The 25,956-nt window shown below is 50.7% G+C and overlaps 1 protein-coding gene across 6 annotated transcripts in view; it reads right to left on the minus strand.

The window, feature by feature from the left end:
- The window catches only part of BRD4 (bromodomain containing 4), a 62,833-nt gene that overhangs the window by 2,892 nt on the left and 33,985 nt on the right, over window positions 1-25,956 (minus strand). For 4 of the 6 annotated variants that reach the window (XM_080361336.1, XM_080361338.1, XM_080361337.1 and 1 more), the window contains exons 11-20: window positions 24,557-24,756; window positions 22,322-22,623; window positions 21,637-21,747; window positions 16,213-16,265; window positions 14,567-14,930; window positions 13,242-13,784; window positions 8,882-8,994; window positions 8,580-8,739; window positions 6,082-6,212; window positions 2,529-2,740 (exon numbers count right to left, since the gene is read on the minus strand). In XM_080361336.1, coding sequence (XP_080217462.1) covers window positions 2,529-2,740; window positions 6,082-6,212; window positions 8,580-8,739; window positions 8,882-8,994; window positions 13,242-13,784; window positions 14,567-14,930; window positions 16,213-16,265; window positions 21,637-21,747; window positions 22,322-22,623; window positions 24,557-24,756 — 2,189 coding nt within the window. The remainder of the gene's footprint in view (window positions 1-2,528; window positions 2,741-6,081; window positions 6,213-8,579; window positions 8,740-8,881; window positions 8,995-13,241; window positions 13,785-14,566; window positions 14,931-16,212; window positions 16,266-21,636; window positions 21,748-22,321; window positions 22,624-24,556; window positions 24,757-25,956) is intronic. The other 2 variants (XM_080361340.1, XM_080361341.1) reach the window with 2 other exon arrangements.

Raw genomic sequence — 25,956 nt, forward strand, 5'->3', positions numbered from 1 at the left:
GGTTCGTGCCATGAAATTGGATCAGATTTGTGCCACAAGATCAGATTTGTGCCATGAAATGGGATCAGATTCGTGCCACAAGATCATATTTGTGCCACGAAATGGGATCAGATTTGTGCCATGAAATGGGATCAGATTTGTGCCACAAGATCAGATTTGTACCATGAAATGGGATCAGGTTTGTGCCATGAAATGGGATCAGATTTGTGCCACAAGATCAGACTTGTGCCATGAAATGGGATCAGATTCGTGCCACAAGATCATATTTGTGCCACGAAATGGGATCAGAGTCGTGCCATGAAATGGGATCAGATTTGTGCCACAAGATCAGATTTGTACCATGAAATGGGATCAGGTTTGTGCCATGAAATGGGATCAGATTTGTGCCACAAGATCAGACTTGTGCCATGAAATGGGATCAGATTCGTGCCACAAGATCATATTTGTGCCACGAAATGGGATCAGAGTCGTGCCATGAAATGGGATCAGATTTGTGCCACAAGATCAGATTTGTACCATGAAATGGGATCAGGTTTGTGCCATGAAATGGGATCAGATTTGTGCCACAAGATCAGGTTTGTGCCATGAAATGGGATCAGATTTGTGCCATGAAATGCAACCAGATTTGTGCCACGAGATGGCATCAGATTTGTGCCACAGTATCACATTTGTGCCACAAGATGGGATCAGGTTTGTTGCATGAAATGGGATCAGATTTATGCCACAAGATCCGATTTGTGCCACGAAACCGGATCAGATTTGTGCCGCAAGATCAGGTTTGAGCCATGAAACTGGATCAGATTTGTGCCAAGAAATGGGATCGGATTTGTGCCACAAGATTAGGTTTGTGCCATGAAATTGGACCAGATTTGTGCCACAGTATCACATTTGTGCCATGAAACGGGATCAGATCCGTGCCGCAAGATCATATTTGTGCCATGAAATGGGATCAGATTTGTGCCATGAAATGGGATCAGATTCGTGCCACAAAATTGAATCAGATTTGCACCATGAGATCAGGTTCGTGCCATGAAATGGGATCAGATTTGTGCCATGAAACTGGATCAGATTTATGCCATGAAATGGGATCAGATCTGTGCCACAAGATAGGATTTGTGCCACGAAATGGGATGAGATTTGTGCCATGAAATGGGATCGGATTTGTGCCATGAAATGGGATCGGATTTGTGCCACAAGATCAGGTTTGTGCCACGAAATGGGATCGGATTTGTGCCGCGAAATAACAGGCTCAGCTTTGTGCCACGGGCTGGGACGGGATCGTGCCGTGAGATCGGATCAGATCACGCCAAGAGATGGGATTCCTGCCATGAAACCGGATGGTGCTGCCGATCAGAGCAGATCAGTGCCGCGGATCAGACTGTGCGGCACTTTGGACGGCAACCTGAGCCCGTCTTGGCACCCCTAGAGCCATTTTGAGCCCTGAGGTGATTCTGGCGCCATTTTGAGCCCTGAGGTGATTCTGGCGCCATTTTGACCCTAAAGTGATTCTGGCGCCATTTTGAGCCCTGAGGTGATTCTGGCGCCATTTTGACCCTGAGGTGATTTTGGGGCCATTTTGATCCCTGAGGTGACTCTGGCGCCATTTTGAGCCCTGAGGTGATTCTGGCGCCATTTTGAGCCCTGAGGCGATTCCGGCGCCATTTTGAGCCCTGAGGTGATTCTGGCGCCATTTTGACCCTGAGGTGATTTTGGGGCCATTTTGATCCCTGAGGTGACTCTGGCGCCATTTTGAGCCCTGAGGTGATTCTGGCGCCATTTTGATCCCTGAGGTGATTCTGGCGCCATTTTGACCCTGAGGTGATTCCGGCGCCATTTTGACTCTGAGGTGATTTTGGGGCCATTTTGACCCTGAGGTGATTCTGGCACCATTTTGAGCCTGAGGTGATTTTGGGGCCATTTTGACCCTGAGGTGATTCTGGCACCATTTTGAGCCTGAGGTGATTTTGGGGCCATTTTGACCCTGAGGTGATTCTGGCACCATTTTGACCCTGAGGTGATTCTGGCGCCATTTTGAGCCCTGAGGTGATTCTGGGGCCATTTTGACCCTCAAGTGATTTTGGGGCCATTTTGAGCCCTGAGGTGATTTTGAGGCCATTTTGACCCTGAGGTGATTCTGGCACCATTTTGAGCCTGAGGTGATTTTGGCGCCATTTTGACCCTGAGGTGATTCCGGCGCCATTTTGACTCTGAGGTGATTTTGGGGCCAATTTTGATCCCTGAGGTGATTCAGGCGCCATTTTGAGCCTTGAGGTGATTCTGGCGCCATTTTGAGCCTTGAGGTGATTCTGGCGCCATTTTGACCCTGAGGTGATTCTGGCGCCATTTTGAGCCCTGAGGTGATTCTGGCGCCATTTTGATCCCTGAGGTGATTCTGGCGCCATTTTGATCCCTGAGGGGATTCTGGTGCCATTTTGATCCCTGAGCTCAGTGGCCCAAACCCACCCCAAAGACACACACCAGGACACCGGTGGCCACCTTGGTGGTGACGATGGCGCCGACGTTCTCACCTCATCCTCTCCTGCTCCCGCCTCAGCCGCTCCTTCTCCCTCTCCACCTGCTCCGCCTGCGCCTTCAGCGCCTTCTCCCGCTCCTCCTTCTCCCGCGCCGCCCTCTTGAACTGCTCGAAGCTGTCACTGGAGGACTTGGCCGTGGAGGACGGCGTGGTGGGATGTTTCTGCACCAGGCTGGCCCAGGAGCCCATGTTCTTGATCTTCAGGTCCTGCGGAGAGAAGAACAGAGCGGTTCAGCAAGGCCGAACCCACCAAATCTGTTCCCCGTCATGGCGTCATCCACACAAACGCTTCCCCATGGCTGGAGAAGATGGTGGAGGAAACATCTCCTCCCGTAAAACCCAAGCGGATGCGACCAGCTCCTCGTATTCCAAATCTTGGACCCGTTTGGGTTGGAAGGGACCATCAAATGTCACCCAGCGCCACCTTCACCAGCTCAGGTTGCTCAGAGCGCCGTCCAACCTTGACCTTGGGTGTCTCCAGGGATGGTTCATCCACCACCTCTCTGGGCAACCTGGGCCAGGCTCTCACCACCCTCAGCATCAAGTATTTCTTCCTTAGGTCAAGTCTAAGTCTACGCTCTTCCAGTTTAAAACCACTGGGCCTTGTTGCGACAGGTTTTTGGTCAAAAGTCTTTGTCCAAAATTTGAGAACCTCGAGTTCCTCAAAGATCTGAGAAACTCAAGATCTTCAAATAAAGGTTTTTGGTCAAATCTTCCTCCAAAAACTTGGATCCTTGAGTTCCTCAAAGATCTGAGATCCTCAAGATCTACAAACAAAGGTTTTTGGTCAAATCTTTCTCCAAAATTCGAGACCCTTGGGTTCCTCAAGAATCTGAGAACCTGAGGATCTTCAAATAAAGGTTTACGGTCAAAAATCTTTCTCCAAAACTTGAGATCCTCGAGTTTGTCCAAGAAGATCAAGATCCCCAAATAAAGGTCTTTGGTCAAAAGTCTTTCTCCAAAATTTGAGACCCTTGAGTTCCTCAAGGATCTAAGAACCTCAAGATCTTCAAATAAAGGTCTTTGGTCAAAAGTCTTTCTCCAAAATTTGAGACCCTTGAGTTCCTCAAAGAAGCTCAAGATCTTCAAATAAAGGTCTTTGGTCAAAAGTCTTTCTCTAAAAACGTGGATCCTTTTGTTCCTCAAAGAAGCTCCAGATCCTCAAACAGAGGTTTTTGGTCAAATCTTACTCCAAAACCTTGAGATCCTCGAGTTCCTCAAAGATCTGAGAACCTCAAGATCCTCAAATAAAGGTTTATGGTCAAAAATCTTTCTCCAAAACTTGAGATCCTTGAGTTCCTCAAAGAAGCTCAAGATCCTCAAATAAAGGTCTTTGGTCAAAAGTCTTTCTCTGAACACCTGAGATCCTCAAGTTCCTCAAAGATCTGAGAACCTCACGATCTTCAAATACAGGTTTCTGGTCAAAAGCCTTTCTCCAAAACCTTGAGAACCTTGAGTTCCTCAAAGAAGCTCAAGATCTTCAAATAAAGGTCTTTGGTCAAAAGTCTTTCTCTAAACAAGTGAGATCATTGAGTTCCTCAAGGATCTGAGAACCTCAAGATCTTCAAATAAAGGTCTTTGGTCAAAAGTCTTTCTCCAAAATTTGAGACCCTTGGGTTCCTCAAAGATCTGAGAACCTCAAGATCCTCAAATAAAGGTTTATGGTCAAAAATCTTTCTCCAAAACTTGAGATCCTCAAGTTCCTCAAAGAAGCTCAAGATCCTCGAATAAAGGTCTTTGGTCAACAGTCTTTCTCCATCTCCCTTAGAACCCCCGTTTATAGACAGAAAGGCCACAAGAAGGTCCCCCCGGAGGCGTCTCCAGGCTGGAGAAGCCCAAGTGTCCTCCCAGTTGTCCTCATGGTGTCCTCTGGACCTTCTCCAACAGCCTCATGTCCCGAGGAACCCGGAGCTGGACGTGGAACTCGAGGTCTCCTCAAAGCCCCGTGGAGATGAACCACCGAACAACGTGGTTCATTCCCATTTTTGGGAGGTTCCATTCCCAATTTTGGGGGTTCCATTCCCAGATTTTGGGAGGTTCCATTCCCAATTTTGGGAGGTCTCATTCCCTATTTTAAGTAGGTTCCATTCTGAATTTTGGGAGGTTCCATTTCCAATATTGGGAGGTTTCATTCCCAATTTTGAGAGGTCTCATTCCCTATTTTAAGTAGGTTCCATTCCCAATTTTGGGAGGTTCCATTCCCAATATTGGGAGGGTTCATTCCCAATTTTGGGAGGTTTCATTCCCAATTTTAGGATGTTCCATTCCCAACTTCGGGACGTTCCATTCCCAATTTTTGGGACGTTCCATTCCCATTTTTGGGACGTTCCATTCCCAATTTTGGGAGGTTTCATTCCCACTTTTGGGAGGTTTCACTCCCAATTTTTGGGAGGTTCTATTCCCAATTTTGGGAGGTCTCATTCCCTATTCTAAGGAGGTTCCATTCTGAATTTTGGGAGGTTACATTCCCATTTTTGGGACATTCCATTCCCAATTTTGGGAGGGTTCATTCTCACTTTTGGGAGGTCCCATTCCCAATTTTGGGAGGTTTCATTCCCTATTTTAAGGAGGTTCCATTCTGAATTTTGGAAGGTTCCATTCCCAATTTTGGAGGTTCTGTTCCCAGATTTTTGGGAGGTTTCATGCTCACTTTTGGGAGGTTCCATTCCCATTTTTGGGAGGTTCCATTCCAAATTTTGGGAGGTTCCATTCCCAATTTTTGGGAGGGTTCATTCCCAATTTTAAGGAGGTTCCATTCCCAGTTTTTGGGACGTTCCATTCCCATTTTTGGGACGTTCCATTCCCAATTTTGGGAGGTTCCATTCCCAGATTTTGGGAGGTTTCCTTCCCAATCTTGGGAGGTTCCCTTCCCAATCTTGGGAGGTTCATTCCCAATTTTTGGGAGGTTCCATTCCCAATATTGGGAGCTTTCATTCCCTATTTTAAGGAGGTTCGATTCCCAATTTTGGGACATTTCATTCCCAATTTTGGAGGTTCCATTCCCAGATTTTGTGAGGTTCCATTCCCAATTTTGGGACATTTCATTCGCAATTTTGGGACGTTCCATTCCCATTTTTGGGACGTTCCATTCCCAATTTTGGGACGTTCCATTCCCAACTTCGGGAGGTTCCATTCCCAATTTCGGGAGGTTCCATTCCCAATTTTAGGATGTTCCATTCTCAATTTTGGGAGCTTCCACTCCCAATTTTGAGGGAGGTTCCATTCCCAATTTTTGGGACGTTCCATTCCCATTTTTGGGTGGTTCCATTCTCAATTTTGGGAGCTTCCACTCCCAAATTTGGGGAGGTTCCATTCCCTATTCTAAGAAGGTTCCATTCTGAATTTTGGAAGGTTCCATTCCCATTTTTGGGTGGTTCCATTCCCATTTTTGGGACGTTCCATTCCCAATTTTGGGTGGTTCCACTCCCAATTTTTGGGACGTTCCACTCCCAATTTTGGGAGGTTCCCTTCTCAATTTTGGGCAGTTCCACTCCCAATCCCGTGAGTTTTTCCCCCCCTTTTGGCACATTTCCCGTTTGGGACGTTACCTTTTTTGGGGCGACAGGCGTCTTGGGCTCCTGCTTCTGCCGCTCCTTGTCGGGCGCTCCGGGCTGGGGGGGGTTCTGCTCCGGGGGTCTGATCACAGGTCGCCCCCCCTCCAGGGGCTTCAGCTCCGGCCCTGGAACCAGCGGCTGCGTCAGACGGGGGGGACCCCGGGACGCCACAAATGGGGGTGACGGGGGCTCAGACACCGAATTCGGGGTGATTGGGGGGTCTAAGTAACCAAAGTGATGGGGTGTCAGCCATCAAAATGGGGGTGATGGCGTCTCCACCACCATTTGGGGTGTTAAGCGTCTCCACTGTTGAAATTGGGGGGTGACGGGGGTGCCGGAAAAATTTGGGAGTGATGTGGGGGGACTTGGTCAACAAAATGGGGGTGATGGGGTCTCAGGCACTGAAATTGGGGTGCTGGGGTCTCCACTATCAAAATGGGGGTGATGGGCGTCTCTACTATAGAAATCGGGGGGTGATGGGTGTCTCAGCCACCAAAATTGGGGTGATGGGGTCTCAGGCACTGAAATTGGGGTGATGGGGTCTCCACTACCAAAACTGGGGTGATGGGGTGTCTCAGGCACCAAATTGGGGGGTGACGGGGGTCTCAGCCACCAAAATGTGGGTGATGGGGTCTCTGGCACCAAAATTGGGGTGATGGGGTCTAAGGCACCAAAATTGGGGTGATGGGGTCTCCACCATCAAAATGGGGGTGATAGGGTCTCCACCATCAAAATGGGGGTGATGGGGTGTCTGCCACCAAAATTGGGGTGTCGGACACCGAAATGTGGGGTGATGGGGGTCTCAGCAATCAAAATAGAGGTTGCTGGGGGGTCTCAGGCACTGAAATTGGGGTGATGGGGTCTCCACCATGAAAATGGGGTGATGGGGTCTCCACTATCAAAACTGGGGGTGTCTCAGCCACCAAATTTGGGGGTGATGAGGGTCCCTACTATAGAAATTGCGGGGTGATGGGGGGCTCAGCCACCAAAATGGGGGTGGTGGGGTCTCAGGCACTGAAATTGGGGTGATGGGGTCTCCACCATCAAAATGGGGGTGATGGGGTCTCCACTACCAAATCTGGGGGTGATGGGGGTGTCTCAGGCACCAAAATTGGGGTGATGGGTTCTCAGGCACTGAAATTGGGGTGATGGGGTCTCCACCATGAAAATGGGGTGATGGGGTCTCCACTATCAAAACTGGGGGTGTCTCAGCCACCAAATTTGGGGGTGATGGGGTCTCCACTACCAAAACTGGGGGTGATGGGTGTGTCTCAGGCACTGAAATTGGGGTGATGGGGTCTCCAATATGAAAATGGGGTGATGGGGTCTCCAGTATCAAAACTGGGGGTGTCTCAGCCACCAAATTTGGGAGTGATGGGGTCTCCAGTACCAAATCTGGGGGTGATGGGGGTGTCTCAGGCACCAAAATTGGGGCGATGGGGTCTCAGGCACTGAAATTGGGGTGATGGGGTCTCCACCATGAAAATGGGGTGATGGGGTCTCCACCATCAAAATGGGGGTGATGGGGTCTCCACTACCAAATCTGGGGGTGATGGGGGTGTCTCAGGCACCAAAATTGGGGTGATGGGGTCTCCACCATCAAAATGGGGGTGATGGGGTCTCCACTATCAAATCTGGGGTGTCTCAGGCACCAAAATTGGGGTGATGGGGTCTCCACCATCAAAACGGGTTCTCAGGCACCAAAACAGGGAGAGACGCCATCGCGGACACTACAATTTGGGGTGACGGGGAATCTCATCCACCAAACTGGGGGTGCCGGGGGGGTGTGTCGGTCCCCCAAAAGGGGGCCGCTGGGGGTCCCAGCCACCAAAACTTGGGTGGTGGGGTCTCAGGCACTAAAATTGGGGTGATTGGGTCTCCAATATGAAAATGGGGTGATGGGGTCTCCAGTATCAAAACTGGGGGTGTCTCAGCCACCAAATTTGGGGGTGATGAGGGTCCCTACTATAGAAACTGGGTGATGGGGGGCTCGGCCACCAAAATTGGGGTGATATGGTCTCCACCATCAAAACTGGGGTGATGGGGGGCTCAGACACTAAAATTGGGGTGATGGGGTCTCCACCATGAAAACGGGGGTGATGGGGTCTCCACTACCAAATCTGGGGTGTTTCAGGCACAAAACTGGGGTGACGGGGTCTCCACCATGAAAATGGGGGTGATGGGGTCTCCACTACCAAATCTGGGGTGTCTCAGGCACAAAACTGGGGTGACGGGGTCTCCACCATCAAAATGGGGGTGATGGGGTCTCCACTATCAAATCTGGGGTGTCTCAGGCACCAAAACTGGGGTGACGGGGTCTCCACCATCAAAATGGGGGCGATGGGTTCTCAGGCACCAAAACAGGGAGAGACGCCATCGCGGACGCTATAATTTGGGGTGACGGGGAATCTCATCCACCAAACTGGGGGTGCCGGGGAGGTGTGTCGGTCCCCCAAAAGGGGGCCGCTGGGGGTCCCAGCCCCCCGACTCACGCTGCGGGCCGTGCGCGGGCGCTTTGCCGCCCTCGGGGTGCTTGGGCGGCTCCTGCCGCAGCGGGGGGCTGAAGGTCTCGTTGCGCACGGCGGGCGAGTGCATCTTCTCCTCCTTCCCCACCAGCGGCTGCGCCTGCACCACCGAGGCGGCTCGCATCTCCTGCCGCGGGGAGAAACGCGTCAAAAACGGGCCCGAAACCCGCAAAAACGGGTCGGAAAAAGGCGATGGAACCCCTTCCCCTCCCCGCTCCGATCCCCGGTGAGTTTCGGCGCCGGGAGTTGCGTGGTTATGGTGGTTTTACCTGTTTTTTTGGCTGGATGGTTTGTTGAGGTGGCGACTGGTGGACCAAGCCCTGGAACGGCGGCATCTGTGGGGAATGCATCATGAGAGGGGAAGGGGCTTCCCGCAAGTGACCTGCGAACGGTTTGGCATCCATCAGTTAAAGCGGCCGGCAGCGTCCAAACGTCACCCGAAAACGCCGCGCGCCGCCGCGAGCGAACGGGGGTGGTCGTTGGGGTGTCAACACGACGTTGCTGGTTCGATAGTAACGTTGTTGGTGACAAAACGGCCCCTGTTGCATCGTGGAGATTCGGGATCTCCAAACCAACAGAGAAGGTTGAGAACCATGGGCATGTTGTCCTGGTCAGAGATGTTCTCCATTGGGACCATTGGTGGTGGCACCACCAAGCCCATGGACATCATGGAGATCTGGGATCTCTCAAGCCAACCGTGAAGGTTGAGCCCCATGGCCACGCTGTCCTGGCCAGAGATGTTCTCCATTGGGAATGCTGGTGGTGGTACCATCAAGCCTATGGACATCATGGAGATCTGGGACCTCTCAAGCCAACAGTGAAGGTTGAGCCCCATGGCCACGTTGTCCTGGCTGGAGATGGTCTCCATTGGGACCAAAGATGGTGGCACCACTAAGCCCATGGACATCATGGAGATCTGGGATCTCTCAAGCCAACAGTGAAGGTTGAGCACCATGGTCACATTATCTTGGCCAGAGATGTTCTCCATTGGGAATGCTGGTGGTGGTACCACCGAGCCCATGGACATCATGGAGATTGATCCAGGTTCTCCCAAACCAACCGTGAAGGTTGAGCCCCATGGCCATGTTGTCCTGGCCAGAGATGTCCTCCATTCAGACCATCGGTGGTGGCATCACCGAGCCCATGGACATCATGGAGATCTGGGATCTCTCAAGCCAACAGTGAAGGTTGAGAACCATGGGCATGTTGTCCTGGTCAGAGATGTTCTCCATTGGGACCATCGGTGGTGGTACCACCAAGCCCATGGACATCATGGAGATCTGGGATCTCCAAACCAACCGTGAAGGTTGAGCGTGATGGTCATGTTGTCCTGGCCAGAGATGTTCTCCACTGGGACCATCGGTGGTGGCACCACCAAGCCCATGGACATCATGGAGATCTGGGATCTCCAAACCAACCGTGAAGGTTGAGCGTGATGGTCATGTTGTCCTGGCCAAAGATGTTCTCCATTGGGACCATAGATGGTGGCACCACCAAGCCCATGGACATCCTGGAGATCTGGGATCTCTCAAGCCAACCGTGAAGGTTGAGTCCCATGGTCACATTATCTTGGCCAGAGATGTTCTCCATTGGGAACGTCAGTGGTGGCACCACCGAGCCCATGGACATCATGGAGATTGATCCAGGTTCTCCCAAACCAACCGTGAAGGTTGAGCCCCATGGCCATGTTGTCCTGGCCAGAGATGTCCTCCATTCAGACCATCGGTGGTGGCATCACCGAGCCCATGGACATCATGGAGATCTGGGATCTCTCAAGTCAACAGTGAAGGTTGAGAACCATGGGCATGTTGTCCTGGTCAGAGATGTTCTCCATTGGGACCATCGGTGGTGGTACCACCAAGCCCATGGACATCATGGAGATCTGGGATCTCCAAACCAACCGTGAAGGTTGAGCGTGATGGTCATGTTGTCCTGGCCAGAGATGTTCTCCATTGGGACCATCGGTGGTGGCACCACCAAGCCCATGGACATCATGGAGATCTGGGATCTCCAAACCAACCGTGAAGGTTGAGCGTGATGGTCATGTTGTCCTGGCCAAAGATGTTCTCCATTGGGACCATAGATGGTGGCACCACCAAGCCCATGGACATCATGGAGATCTGGGATCTCTCAAGCCAACCGTGAAGGTTGAGTCCCATGGTCACATTATCTTGGCCAGAGATGTTCTCCATTGGGAACGTCAGTGGTGGCACCACTGAGCCCATGGACACCACGGAGATCCGGGATCTCCTAAACCAACCAACAAGGTCCCTGAGTTCCTCAAAAACTTGAGTCCTTGAGTTTCTCAAAGATTTGAGAACCTCAAGATCCACAAATACTTGAGATCCTGAAGATCCTCAAATACGGAATATTCTCAAAATCTTGAGACCCTCTAATTCTTCAAAGACTTGAGATCCCCAAGTTCCTAAAAAACCTGAGACCCTCGTTCCTCACAAATGAGGTCCTAGATCCCCAAAAACTTGAGATTGAGTTCCTCAAAGATCACAAAACCTCAGGATCCTCAAAGATTAAAGATTCAAGATCTTCAGACACTGGACATGTTAAAAAATGTGAGATCCTTGAGTTCCTCATCATCTTGAAACCTCGAGATTCTCAAGAACGAGACGCTTGAACACTCGATATTCTCCAAAACTTGAGATCCTTGAGTTCCTCATGATCTTAAAACCTCAAGAGCCTCAGAAATGAGATACTGAAGGTCCCCAGACACTTGACGTGTTCAAAAATGTGAGATCCCTGAGCTCCTCAAGATCTTGAAACATCAAGACCTTCAAAACCGAGACATTCAAGATGCTCAGGCACTTGATCTTCTCAAAACCTTGAGATCCATGAGTTCCTCAAAGATTTAGAAACCTCAAGATCCTCAAGAACAAGATGATCCAATACTTGATATTCTAAAAACTTGAGATCCTGGAGTTCCTCAAGATATTGAAACCTCAAGATCCTTGAAAACAAGATGATCCAATACTTGATATTCTAAAAACTTGAGATCCTGGAATTCCTCAAGATCTTAAAAACTCAAGATCCCCAAAAATGAGACATTCAAGATCCTCAAATGCTTGATATTATCAAAAAGTTGAGATCCTTGAGTTCCTCAAGATCTTGAAACCTCAAGATGCTCAAAAATGAAATGCTCAAACACTCAATATTCTAAAAATATCTGGAGTTCCTCAAGATCTTAAAACCTCAAGACCCTCAGAAATGAGATACTGAAGGTCCTCAGACACTTGACATGTTCATAATTGTGAGATCCTTGAGTTCCTCGAAGATCTGAGAACTCTGAGGTCCTCAAAAACTTGATATGTTCAACGACTTGAGATCCTTGAGCTCCTCAAGATCTTGAAACATCAAGACCTTCAAAACCAAGACATTCAAGATGCTCAGACACTTGATCTTCTCAAAACCTTGAGATCCATGAGTTCCTCAAAGATTTAGAAACCTCGAGATCCTCAAGAACGAGATGCTTGAACACTCGATATTCTCCAAAACTTGAGATCCATGAGTTCCTCAAGATCTTAAAACCTCAAGATCCTCGAAAACAAGTTGATCCAATACTTGATATTCTAAAAACTTGAGGTCCTTGAGTTCCTCAAGGTCTTGAAACCCCAAGACCCTCAAAATCGAGATATTCAAGATCCTCAAACGCTTGATATTCTCAAGAACTTGAGATCCTTGAGTTCCTCAAGATCCTGAACCATGAAGATGCTCAAATCGAGACATTCAAGATGCTCGGACACTTGATATTCTCCAGAACTTGAGATCCTGGAGCTCCTCAAGATCTGGAAACATCAAGATGCTCAAATCAAGATATTCAAGATGCTCAGACACCTGATACTCTCAAGAACCTGAGATCCTGGAGTTCCTCAAGGTCTTGAAACATCAAGACGCTCAAATCAAGATATTCAAGATACTCAGACACCTGATACTCTCAAGAACTTGAGATCCTTGAGTAGCTCAAGATCTTGAAACATCAAGACGCTCAAATCGAGACATTCAAGATGCTCAGACACTTGATATTCTCCAGAACTTGAGATCCTTGAGTTCCTCAAGATCTTGAAACATCAAGATGCTCAAATCGAGACATGCAAGATGCTCAGACACCTGATACTCTCCAGAACTTGAGATCCTTGAGTTCCTCAAGATCCTGAACGATGAAGATGCTCAAATTGAGATATTCAAGATGCTCAGACAACTGATATTCTCAAGAACTTGAGATCCTTGAGTTCCTCAAGATCCTGAACCATGAAGATGCTCAAATCGAGACATTCAAGATGCTCAGACACCTGATACTCTCAAGAACTTGAGATCCTGGAGTTCCTCAAGATCTTGAAACATCAAGACGCTCAAATCGAGACATTCAAGATGCTCGGACACCTGATACTCTCAAGAACTTGAGATCCTTGAGTTCCTCAAGATCCTCAAACCTCCAGACCCTCAAAACCGAGTCACTCGAGCACTCCATTTCCTCACAACCCTGCGGTTCGCCGTGGCAACGGGCCCTGCCGCGCGGTTCCCCCATGCCCCGGTGAACCGGTGCATCCTCCGCGCCCACCGGCGCGTCCCCTCCGCCCCGCGCCCCCACCCGCGTCTCCAGCGCCGCCTCCCGCTCACCGGTCGCGTAGGGGTCGGGCTTGTGGTGCCGCGGCGACGGGTGGTGCTGGATGACCTGCTGCGGCTTGGCCGGCGGCGGCGGCGGGGGCGGCTGCGGGGGCGGGTGCTGCTGCGGCGGCGGCGGCTGCGGCTGCGGGAGGTGCGGCGGGAAGGGCAGGGGCTGCATGTGCAGGGGCCGCGGCGGCGGCTGGTGCTGCAGCTGCTGCACGGCGGGGTGAGCCGGCGGCGGCGGCGGCGGCAGCGGCGGCGGCTGCGACTGGACCTTCACTGAAGGGAGAAGCGGAGTCTGCGGCTGCACTTTTTGCAGCTGCTGCAGGTAGAGCTGCATCTGGCTGGCGCTCAGAGGCAGGTTGTGGTGCGGCGGCGGCGGCGGCTCCTCGTCCTCCAGCAGCACCTGCGGCGGCTGCGGCAGCGGCGGCTGCGGGAGCAGCGGCTGCTGGGCCAGCGCCGGCGACACGGCGGGCGGGCGCGACGGCTTCGGGGGCAGCGCCGCGGCGCGGTTGCTGGGCCGGGAGGGCTGCTGAGGCAGAGCGTTGTGCAAAGCTGGGGAGAGAGAGGGGGACATGGCGGGGATGTGAGGAACGGGGCTTTGATATGGGGAATACTGGGTTAGGGGTGTGGGGGTAATGGTGGGGTTGGTGGGATAGGGGTGAGTGAGGAGGGAGAACCGCGAATTGTGGGGGTGGGGTTGGGTTGTCACCTCAGGGATCAAAATGGCACCACAATCACCTCAGGATCAAAATGGGACCAGAGTCACCTCAGGGATCAAAATGGCGTCAGAAACACCTCAAGGCTCAAAATGGCGCCAGAATCACCTCAGGGATCAAAATGGCGCCAGAATCACCTCAGGGTCAAAATGGCCCCAAAATCACCTCAGGGATCAAAATGGCCCCAAAATCACCTCAAGGATCAAAATGGCGCCAGAATCACCTCAGGGCTCAAAATGGCGTCAGAATCACCTCAGGGTCAAAATGGCCCCAAAATCACCTCAGGGATCAAAATGGCCCCAAAATCACCTCAGGGCTCAAAATGGCGCCAGAATCACCTCAGGGATCAAAATGGCGCCAGAATCACCTCAGGGATCAAAATGGCGCCTGAATCACCTCAGGGATCAAAATGGCGCCAGAAACACCTCAGGGATCAAAATGGCGCCAAAATCACCTCAGGGCTCAAAATGGCGCCAGAATCCCCTCAGGGCTCAAAATGGCCACAGTTTGCTTATGTTTGGACTCAACCTTGAGTGTCTTTTCCACCCATTGTCCTGGATTCCACCCCACACAGATCCCATCCCCCCCCTCCCCACCCACCCCGTCTCCATCGCCCACCTGGCGGGGACACCACGGCGTGCTGGCCGAGGTGCGGCGGAGTGCTGTGCTCGGGCGGCTGCGGCAGGTGCGGCGCCATGTCGGGCTGCGCGAGGTGCAGGATGGGCTGGCTGAAATGCGTCATGGTGTCGAACATGTTCCCCGGCAGCGGGTGCTCCAGGACCCCGGGGACTTGAGCGGGGACGAAGGGCGGAGGGGACGATTTCATGGGTTGGGGGGGTTGTTGTTGGGGGACGGGCGGCGGCGGCGGCGGCTGCTGGGGGGGCAGCGCTTGCGGCAGCGGTTGCGGCGGAGGCGGCTGCGGCGGCGCCGGGGGCTGCGGTGGCGGCGGTTGTTGCGCAGGTTGGTGGTGGTGGTGGTGATGCTGAGGGAGGGAGGAAACAGCCTTGAGTTGTTGAAAACATCTTTTTGGGCACCAAAACACACCCCTGGTCACCAAAATGTGTCACCAAACACCCCCCTGGTCACCAAAATTCCCTCATGGTCATAAAAACACCTTCACAGTCACCAAAATGTGTCACTGAAACACCGCCCTGGTCACCAAAATGTGTCACCGAAACATCTTCCCGGTCACCAAAATTCCCTCATGGTCATAAAAACACCTTCGCAGTCACTAAATGTGTCATTGAAACAACCCCCGTTCACCAAAATGTGTCACCGAACACCCCCATGGTCACCTAAATTCCCTCATGGTCATAAAAACACCTTCACAGTCACCAAAATGTGTCACCAAAACTCCCTCATGGTCATAAAAACACCTTCACGGTCACTAAATGTGTCATTGAAACAACCCCCGTTCACCAAAATGTGTCACCGAACACGCCCCTGGTCACCAAAATGTGTCACCAAACACCCCCCTGGTCACCAAAATGTGTCACCAAACACCCCCTGGTCACCAAAATTCCCTCATGGTCATAAAAACACCTTCACAGTCACCAAAATGTGTCACTGAAACACCACCCTGGTCACCAAAATGTGTCACCGAAACATCTTCCTGGTCACCAAAATTCCCTCATGGTCATAAAAACACCTTCACAGTCACCAAAATGTGTCACTGAAACATCTTCCCGGTCACCAAAATTCCCTCATGGTCATAAAAACACCGTCACAGTCACCAAAATGTGTCATTGAAACAACCCCCGTTCACCAAAATGTGTCACCGAACACACCCCTGGTCACCAAAATGTGTCACCAAACACCCCCCTGGTCACCAAAATGTGTCACCAAACACCCCCTGGTCACCAAAATGTGTCACTGAACATCCCCCAGTCACCAAAATGTGTCACCGAAACATCCCCCAGTCACCAAAATGTGTCACCGAAACATCCCCTGGTCACCAAAATGTGTCACCGAAACATCCCCTGGTCACCAAAATGTGTCAATGAAACACCCCTTGGTCACCAAAATGTGTCACCGAACACCCCCCAGTCACCAAAATGTGTCACCGAAACATCCCCTGGTCACCAAAATGTGTCACCGAACACACCCCTGGTCACCAAAGCGTCTTTCTGGATCACCAAAAAACCTTTTTGGTCACAATATGAGTCACCAAAACCCCCTTTTCTGGTCCCAAATCCCCTTTTTCTGGTCACCAAACCCCCAACCCGGCCACAACCGCCTTCCCGCCCGCTAACCGCGTCACTCACCTTTTTCTGCTCTCGCCCCGAATGCCCTTTTTTCTTCAATTTCGGTGCCATTTCTGCCAAAAAACAAGAGGGGAACAGAGCAAGCGTTAGAACGGCGGCGCTGCCGCTCGGCCCCGTCGCGCCCCACGCCCACACCGGCGCATTTTGGGTGAAGAAAGACCCAAAAACCAATAAACTCTTGCTCGAGCTGATGAGAAACTCAGCAGGAGGGGCCGTTTTTCACACTTTGAGGCTGAAATGGTGAAAAAATAAGGGGTTTTGGGGAAAAATCACCCAAAAAAGAGAAGGGAGGGAAGAAGGGACCAATCGGGCTCCTGTTCATCCGCCGGCAATGTTTGGGTTTAAATACGGCAAAGGATTTGAGCCTGTGGGGTGGGAACCCCCGAACTGCGGGGTCACGGATTTGGGGGGTGTGTGGGGGTCCCAATGGGTCTGGATGGTGCCCTTGAGTCCCAATGGGTGTCCATGGATCCAGATGGGTGTCCGTGGGTCCCAATGGGTGTCTGTGGGGCCAGATGGGTGTCCCTGGGTCCGGATGGGTGTCCGTGGGTCCCAATGGGTGTCCATGGGGCCAGATGGGTGTCCCTGGGTCCGGATGGGTGTCCCTGGGTCCGGATGGGTGTTCATGGATCCAGATGGGTGTCCGCTGGTCTGAATGGGTGTCCATGCGTCCAGACGGGCACCCGTGGGTCCAGACGGGTGTCCATGGGTCTGGATGGGTGTCCATGCGTCCGGATGGGTCCAGACGGGTGTCCATGGGTCTGGATGGTTGTCTAAGGTCTGGATGGGTGTCCATGCGTCCGGATGGGCGTCCATGGGTCTGGATGGGTGTCCATGGTCTGGATGGGTGTCCATGGTCTGGATGGGTGTCCCTGGGTCCAGACAGGTGTCCATAGGTCCAGATGGGTGTTCAAGGATCCAGAGGGGTGTCCGTGGGTTGGGATGGGTGTCCAAGGTCCAGATGGGTGTCCATGGGTCAGGATGGGTATCCGTGGGTCCGGATGTGTGTCCGTGGGTCCAGATGGGTGCCCATAGGTCCAGATGGGAGTTTATGGAGCCAGATGGGTGTCCATGGGTCCCGATGGGTGTCTGTATGTCCGGATAGGTGTCCAAGGTCCAGATGGGTGTTCGTGGATTCAGATGAGTGCCCGTGGGTATCAATGGGTGTCCATGGGTCCAGATGGGTATCCATGGATCCAGATGGGTGTCCATGGGTCAGAATGGGTGTCCATGGGTCTGGACGGGTGTTCACGGATCCAGATGGGTGTCCGTAGGTCCCAATAGGTGTCTGTGGGTCCAGACAGGTGTCCATGGGTCCGGATGGGTGTCCATGCATCTGGATGGGTGTCCGTGGGCCCGGATTGGTGTCCAAGGTCCCCAAGGCCCAGATGGGTGTCCATGGGTCAGGACGGGTGTCCATGGGTCTGGATGGGTGCCCGTGGCTCCCGATGGGTTTCCATGAGTCCCAATGGGTGTCCGTGGGTCTGGACCCGTTGTCTCCTCCCACCCGCCAAGCCAAAGGACAAAGTTCTTCACTGTCAAAGACACCTGTTGGGTTACGGTTGGCGTGGCGTGGTTTGGCATCTCCCCACACACCAAGAGCACCGAGAAGAAGCCCCGTCCCATCTTCGCCAAGAAGACAAAGCCAATGGAGACCACGGCAAAGCCACGATGGTCCCAGGGATCACCCAGTGGCACCGGTGACTTTGGAGACGCAACGAGCTTGGCCAACCCAACCGAAGGATGAAGCTCTTCACCGTTGAAGATGGTTGTTGGGTCGCATTTGGTGTTGAGTTCTTCAATGTCTCTACCGGCGTCTCGACGACGCCAAGAAGTCCCGTCCCATCTCCAACCCCGATGGCATTTTACACTGGTTGGAGATGTCTTCGCCAAGAAGACGAAGCCAATGGAGATGATGGCAAAGCCAAGATGGTCCCAAGAATCACCCGGTGGCACCGGAGACTTTGGTTGGCCAACCCAACTGAAGGATGAAGCTCTTCACCATTGAAGATGGTTGTTGGGTCACATTTGGCGTTGAGTGGTTCAACGTCTCTACCGGCGTCTCCTCAATGACACCAAGAAGTCCCGTCCCATCTCTGACCCCAATGGTGTTTCATGTTGGTTGGAGACGTCTTCACCAAGAAGACGAAGCCAATGGAGATGATGGCAAAGCCACGATGGTCCCAGGAATCACCCGGTGGCACCGGAGACTTTGGTTGGCCAACCCAACTGAAGGATGAAGCTCTTCACCATTGAAGATGGTTGTTGGGTCACATCTGGCGTTGAGTGGTTCAATGTCTCTACCGGCGTCTCCTCAGTGACACCAAGAAGCCCCGTCCCATCTCTGACCCCAATGGCGTTTCATGTTGGTTGGAGACGTCTTCACCAAGAAGATGAAGCCAATGGAGATGATGGCAAAGCCAAGATGGTCCCAGGAATCACCCGGTGGCACCGGAGACTTTGGTTGGCCAACCCAACTGAAGGATGAAGCTCTTCACCATTGAAGATGGTTGTTGGGTCACATTTGGCGTTGAGTGGTTCAACGTCTCTACCGGCGTCTCCTCAATGACACCAAGAAGTCCCGTCCCATCTCTGACCCCAATGGCGTTTCATGTTGGTTGGAGACGTCTTCACCAAGAAGACGAAGCCAATGGAGATGATGGCAAAGTCACGATGGTCCCAGGGATCACCCGGTGGCACCGGTGACTTTGTAGACACAACGGGCTTGGCCAACTCAACCAAAGGATGAAGCTCTTCACCACTGAAGATGGTTGTTGGGTATCTGGGAACTAAACCCGGGTGCCTGTGATTTAAACCTGGGTATCTGGGAATTAAACCTGGGTACCTGTGATTTAAACCTGGGTACCTGTGATTTAAACTTGGGTACCTGGGAATTAAACCTGGGTACCTGTGATTTAAACCTGGGTATATCCGAATTAAACCCGGTTACCTGTGATTTAAAGCTGGGCATATCTGATTTAAACCTGGGTACCTGTGATTCAAACCTGGGTACCTGGAAATTAAACCCGGCTGCCTGTGATTTAAACCTGGGTATATCTGAATTAAACTCGGTTACCTGTAATTTAAACCTGGGTATCTAGGAACTAAACCCGGGTGCCTATGATTTAAACCTGGGTATACCTGAATTAAATCCGGTTACCTGTGATTTAAACCCCGGTATATCTGATTTAAACCCGGTTACCTGTGATTTAAACCTGGGTATATCTGAATTAAACCCGGTTACCTGTGATTTAAACCTGGGTATATCTGAATTAAACCCGGTTACCTGTAATTTAAACCTGGGTATATCTGAATTAAACCCGGTTACCTGTGATTTAAACCTGGGTATATCTGAATTAAACCCAGGTACCTGTGATTTAAACCTGGGTATCTGAAAATTAAACCGGGCTGCCTGTGATTTAAACCTGGGTATATGGAAATTAAACCCGGCTGCCTGTGATTTAAACCTGGGTATATCTGAATTAAACCCGGTTACCTGTGATTTAAATCTGGGTATATCTGAATTAAACCCGGTTACCTGTGATTTAAACCTGGGTATATCTGAATTAAACCCGGTTACCTGTGATTTAAACCTGGGTATCTGGGAACTAAACCCAGGTGCTTGTGATTTAAACCCGCGTACCTGTGATTTAAACCTGGGTATATCTGAATTAAACCCGGCTGCCTGTGATTTATACCTGGGTATCTGGGAATTAAACCTGGCTGCCTGTGATGTAAACCTGGGTATCTGGGAATTAAATCCGGATACCTCGGAATTAAACCCGGCTGCCTGTGATTTATACCTGGGTATCTGGGAATTAAACCTGGGTACCTCGGAATTAAACCCGGCTGCCTGTGATGTAAACCTGGGTATCTGGGAACTAAACCCGGGTGTTTGTGATTTAAACCTGGGTATCTGGGAATTAAACCCGGCTGCCTGTTATTTAAACCTGGGTATCTGGGAATTAAACCTGGGTGCCTGTGATTTAAACCTGGGTATCTGGGAATTAAACCTGGCTGCCTGTGATTTAAACCCGGGTATCTGGGAATTAAACCTGCAGGTTAAACCTTTAAGTTAAACTCAGGTGCCTGCAAATTAAACCTGAGAGTAACAGGTCTTAAAGTATCTTAAAAGGTCTTTAAATCATCTTAAGGCACCTAAAGGGTCTTTAAACAGTGTAAAACTATCTGAAAGCATCTTAAAAGGTCTTTAAGAAGTCTTAAAGTCCAGCTTAAAAGTGACTGAACGCTAACGGTGCAGATACGAGGATGGAGATATCGCGATTTGGGGCAAATTTGAGGTTTTTAATGAGAATTTATAAAGATTTTTATCAGAAAGGGAGGAAAGAAATGGTTGAAGGGAGCAGAAACCCATCGGCCCTGGGAATTAATTGATTAAAGAGATTAATTGTCTTAATTAAGCCCCAAACTCAATGGCGACTCGTGCTCCTCTACATCTCCCAGCCACCTTTTGGGGAGAAACGTGCAAAAAACCAGCATTTTGGGCAATTTTGGGGCGCTTTTGGGGGTTTTAATTAGCGCTGGCGCATCCCATAATTCCCATTTTTGATTCCCTGAAATCCACCCCCTGGGTTTTTTGGGGGAAAAACCAGTGAAATTGAAACAAAACGCAATTTGGGGATTTGTACGGGACGGGTTTAGTGGGGTAGATTGGATCGGCTGGGTTTAAAACCGGGATTAAAACTCCAGATTTGGGGTGGGCCAAGTTCAAGGAGGCACGATAAGCTGGGCTGGCTAAACCCCAGCACTGCGGTCTATTTTGGTTTAAATCAAGCTAAATTGGCTAAAACTCACTGAAGAGCATAAATACGGCAGGTTTTGCTCTTCCCCATCAAAACTCCCCAACCTCAACATTAGCCTAACTTGGATAAGCTCTGCTTAACCTCCGCAGTGTGAGCTGAGTGAGCAGCTGGGAGGTAAAACCAGTTTTAAGCGGTGGCACAAACTTTGCATCCCCAAATCCACAGAGGGAACGGTTGCAAGGAAAAGCTTAATGATTAACAAGAACATAAGCTCAGCCTAATTTGAGCCCAAGGAGGGAGAAACAGCGAGTTTTTGCCATAAACCCCCATTTTTTTCCTCAGTTTAAGTCTCTCCTTTGAGGGAAAATATGGCGTTTTCCTAAAACCACCAATCTAGGTCATTAAGCAGCCAATGAGCTCGCTGGGTTTAGGCTCCCATGCTCAGGCCTAAGTTCAGCAAGGCAAAGCTTATGAAAAATCACTGTGTCTGGCTTAAGAACCGCCAAGGCGTCCATGTCAAGCCCAAACACGCGGCAAAACCAGCGGGTTTGGCTTTTCCGTTCTCGAGTAAGAATTAAAAGACCGAGACAGGAATGAAAACGTATTTATTTATACAGAAGGCAGGTCTAGGACTTAAGTCATTAAATAAGCCGCGTCTAACCTGTTTCTGAATCTTCGCTGTCAGATGAGCTGGACTCGCTGGTGCTCTCAGACTCCGAGGAGGAGAATCCCTTCATCTTGGAGGAGCCGGCGATCACGTCCACCTTCTCCGCTGCAACGAGACCATAATGACATCGTTAAGGGGTAATTAGTCTCCCCGAGATGGGCTAAGCCAAGCTTTAAACCCATGTCTCTGCTTATTTCTGTTGCTGGCCTACACTAGGCCGGACTTAGCGGGGTCTCCAAGGCTTTGGAGTGATGTTTTTTCACTAGGGGCGTCTGTCCCTTGTGTCACCATCCCATGGGATTTAAGCCTGTCCTAAACCCCTCCGGGGTAAAAAAGTCTGGCTTTAGACCGCAGTTTTAGTTTGGCCTAAGACCAGTGGGGTCTTCTCTTCCTTAAGTCCAGCCATGTGCTTAATCCCAGCAGGTCTGGCTTTACCCAGCCACTTTAGGCCGGCCTAAAACCAGGCATATCTCCTCCTTAGGCCCAGCCAGGCGTTTAATCCGGGCCTAAAAACTCCCTTTTTTTTGTTTTAAGCTGCACCAACATGTTGATCTGAGGAGGCGGCGGAAAAACAGCAAATTGCTTATTGATATTAATTAGAAAAATATGTATTTAAAGTATTTTTACAATAGATTTACAATGTATTGAAAGACTAAACCCGCGTTTAAGCCTGACCTACCCGGGGCTTTCCTCTTCTTGCGCAGGCAGGAGGTGACGTAGCGCTCGAGTTCGCGCAGGGTGGAGGGTTTGAGGGTCTCGAAATCGATCTCAATCTCGTCGGGGTTGGAGTTTTTAAGCGAGGGTTCCCGGGACTGGATGATGTGCACAACCCGGCCTAACTTTTCACCAGGGAGTTTATTGATGTCCAGGCTCAGCTGCCGCTTCTCCTCGTACGACATGGGTTTGCACTTCTCCTCCTCCTCCGACTCGTAGGCCGGCGCCGCTTTGCTGCTCTTGGGCACCGCAGCCTCCTTCTTACTACTTCAAACAAGGAGCAGTGTTAAAATAAACCCGGCCTAACATCCCCAAGCAGCCACTCGGGTCTAAGCTCAGATTTAACCACTCGGGATTTAGTATTTTTGATTGAACGGAGCAGCTCTGGCACTGAAAGCTCAGCTGTGGGGTTGGGATGCAGTAAGCTGAGCTCAAGCTGATGTTGGCCACTCGGGTCTAACTGCTGAGGTTTAATGCCTAAAAACACTCAGAATCATCCTGGAAAGGTGCACTTAGGCACTGAAAGCTTGAGCTTAATTCATGCTCAGCCGTGAGCTCAGCGGTTGGGATGCAGTAAGCTGAGCTCAAGCTGATGTTGGCTGCTCAGGTCTAACCACTGAGGTTTTACCACTAAATCAGTCGGGATTTAATATTTCTAATTTTCATCCTGGAAAGGTGCAGCTTAGGCACTGAAAGCTTGAGCTTAATTCATGCTCAGCCGTGAGCTCAGCAGTAAGCTGAGCTCAAGCTGATGTCGGCCACTCAGATCTAACGCTGAGGTTTTACCACTAAATCAGTCGGGATTTAGTATTTCTGAGTTTTTGGCCTGGAAAGGAGCAGCTTTGGCACTGAAAGCTCAGCTGAGGGGGGCTGGGATGCAGTAAGCTGAGCTCAAGCTGATGTTGGCCACTCGGGTCTAATCTCTGAGGTTTAACTACTAAAACACTCAGAATATAGTATTTTAAACTTGTGTCCTGGAAAGGTGCAGCTTAGGCAATGAAAGCTTGAGCTTAATTCATGCTCAGCCGTGAGCTCAGCAGTAAGCTGAGCTCAAGCTGATGTCAGCCACTCAGGTCTAACCACTGAGGTTTTACCACTAAATCAGTTGGGATTTAATATTTTTAATTTTCGTCCTGGAAATGTGCAGCTTTGGCACTGAAAGCTTGAGCTTAAGGCTCAACCGTGAGCTCAGCAGTAAGCTTGACCGTGAGGTTGGGATGCAGTAAACTGAGCTCAGGCTCATGTCAGGCAATAAATCTGAGCTCAACACGTTGTTATACACCTGAATTTGAGCTTAACCTGATGCCACACAGTCAAAACTGAGTTCAACCTCCTGTTAAACCCCTAAGGCTGAGCTCAACCTGCTGCTAGACAACTAAAGCTGAGTTTAATCTGCTGTTAGACACCCAAAGCTGAGTTTAGCCTGCTGCTAGATGCCCAAGGCTCAGTTTAAGCTGCTTTTAGACAACCAAAGCTGAGTTCAACCCGCTACTGCTACTAGACACCGCAAGCTGAGTTTAAGCTACTGTTAGACAACCAAGGCTCAGTTTAAGATGCCGTTAGACACCCGAAGCTGAGCGCAACCTGCTGTTAGACACCCAAAGCTGAGTTTAAGCTGCTGTTAGACATCCAAAGCTCAGTTTAAACTGCTGTTACACACCCAAAGCTGAGCTCAACCTGCTGTCAAACACCCAAAGCTAAGTTTAAGCTGCTGTTTGACACCTAAAGCTCAATTTGAACTGCTGTTCGACACTCAAAGATCAGTTTAAGCTGCCCTCAGACACCCAAAGCTCAATTTAAGCCGCTCTTAGACACACAAAGCTCAGTTTAAGATGCTCTCAGACACCCAAAGCTCAATTTAAGCCGCTCTTAGACACCCAAAGCTCAGTTTAAGCCGCTCTTAGACACCCAAAGCTCAGTTTAAGCCGCTCTTAGACACACAAAGGTCAGTTTAAGCCGCTGTTTGACACCCAAAGCTCAGTTTAAGCCGCTCTTAAGACACCCAAAGCTCAGTTTAAGCCGCTCTTAAGACACCCAAAGCTCAGTTTAAGCCGCTCTTAGACACCCAAAGCTCAGTTTAAGCCGCTCTTAAGACACCCAAAGCTCAGTTTAAGCTGCTCTTAGACACCCAAAGCTCAGTTTAAGCCCCAGCAATGGCCGATGGGCGTCCCTGCCGGTACCGGGAGCAGTCAGGGCTCACCTGGAGGTGCTGCTGGTGCTGTTGCTCTTCTTGGGCTTTTTGGTGGGCGGCTCCTTGGCTTTGCTCTTCTTGGCCTCCTCCAGCTCCTCCTTTTTTTTGTGCTTCTCCTTCTTTTTCTCCTTCTTGTCTTTCTCCTTTTTCTTTGGTTTGTTCTGCTGGGGCTGGGACAGAGCCGCCAGCTGCTCGTGCACGGCCTTCAGCTGCCAAACACACACCAATTAACGCCCTTATCCCCGTAGTAATTAACTTTGGTTCTCAATTACCAAATGCTCACTTTTTATATTAATTACTATTAATTTTTCCAGCTTTTCGGCGCGCTGGTTTATGTGGATTAAAGCACCACCCGCTGCAGCTGGAGACAAACCGCTCTGGAGCGATTCTAAGGGAGAAGCGGCTGCTCCCTTCGTCAGCGCTAACGATGCTTTAATTAGCGGTGCTAACGGGAAGGATGCAGGAGATGCAGCTGAGGAGAGTCTGGCCTGTTTGGGATTCTCCTGCTTGCTCCAGATTCTCCTGCCCGCTCCGGATTAATCTGCCTGCTCTGGATTCTCCTGCCTTGTCCTGCCTGCTCTGGATCCTCCTTCCCACTCCAGATCCTCCTGCCCACTCCGGATTAATCTGCCTGCTCTGGAATCTCCTGCCCACTCCAGATTCTCCTGCCTTGTCCTGCCCACTCTGGATCCTCTTGCCCCTTCGGGATTCTCCTTCTCACTCCAAATTCTCCTTCCCACTCCGGATTAATCTGCCTGCTTGGATTCTCCTGCCTTGTCCTGCCCACTCTGGATTCTTCTGCCCACTCCAGATTCTCCTGTGTGCTCCTGATTCTCCTTCCCACTCTGGATTCTCCTGACCACTCCGGATTCTCCTGCCTTGTCCTGCCCACACTGGATTCCTCTGCCTGCTCTGGATTCTCCTTCCCACTCAGATTCTCCTGGCCACTCCGGATTAATATGCCTGCTCAGATTCTCCTGTCCGCTCCGGATTAATCTACCTGCTTCGCATTCTCCTGCCTTGTCCTGCCCACTCTGGATTCTTCTGCCTGCTCCAGATTCTCCTGCGTGCTGATTCTCCTTCCCACTCTGGATTCTCTTGCCTGCTCCGGATTCTCCTGTCTGCTCTGGATCCTCCTGCCCGCTCCGGATTCTCTTGCTTGCTCTGGAATCTCCTGCCCACTCCAGATTCTCTTGCCTTGTCCTGCCCATTCTGGATTCTTCTGCCCACTCTGGATTCTCCTTCCTCCTCAAAATTAATCTGCCTGCTCCGGATTGTCCTTCCCATTCAGATTCTCCTGCCCGCTCTGGATTCTCCTTCCCACTCAGATTCTCCTGACCGCTCCAGATTAATCTGCCTGCTCCGGATTCTCCTTCCCACTCAGACTCTCCTGACCTCTCCAGATTAAT

The sequence above is a fragment of the Nesoenas mayeri genome (genome assembly GCF_963082525.1).
Source record: "Nesoenas mayeri genome assembly, chromosome: 31".
Classification (NCBI taxonomy): Eukaryota; Metazoa; Chordata; class Aves; order Columbiformes; family Columbidae; genus Nesoenas; species Nesoenas mayeri.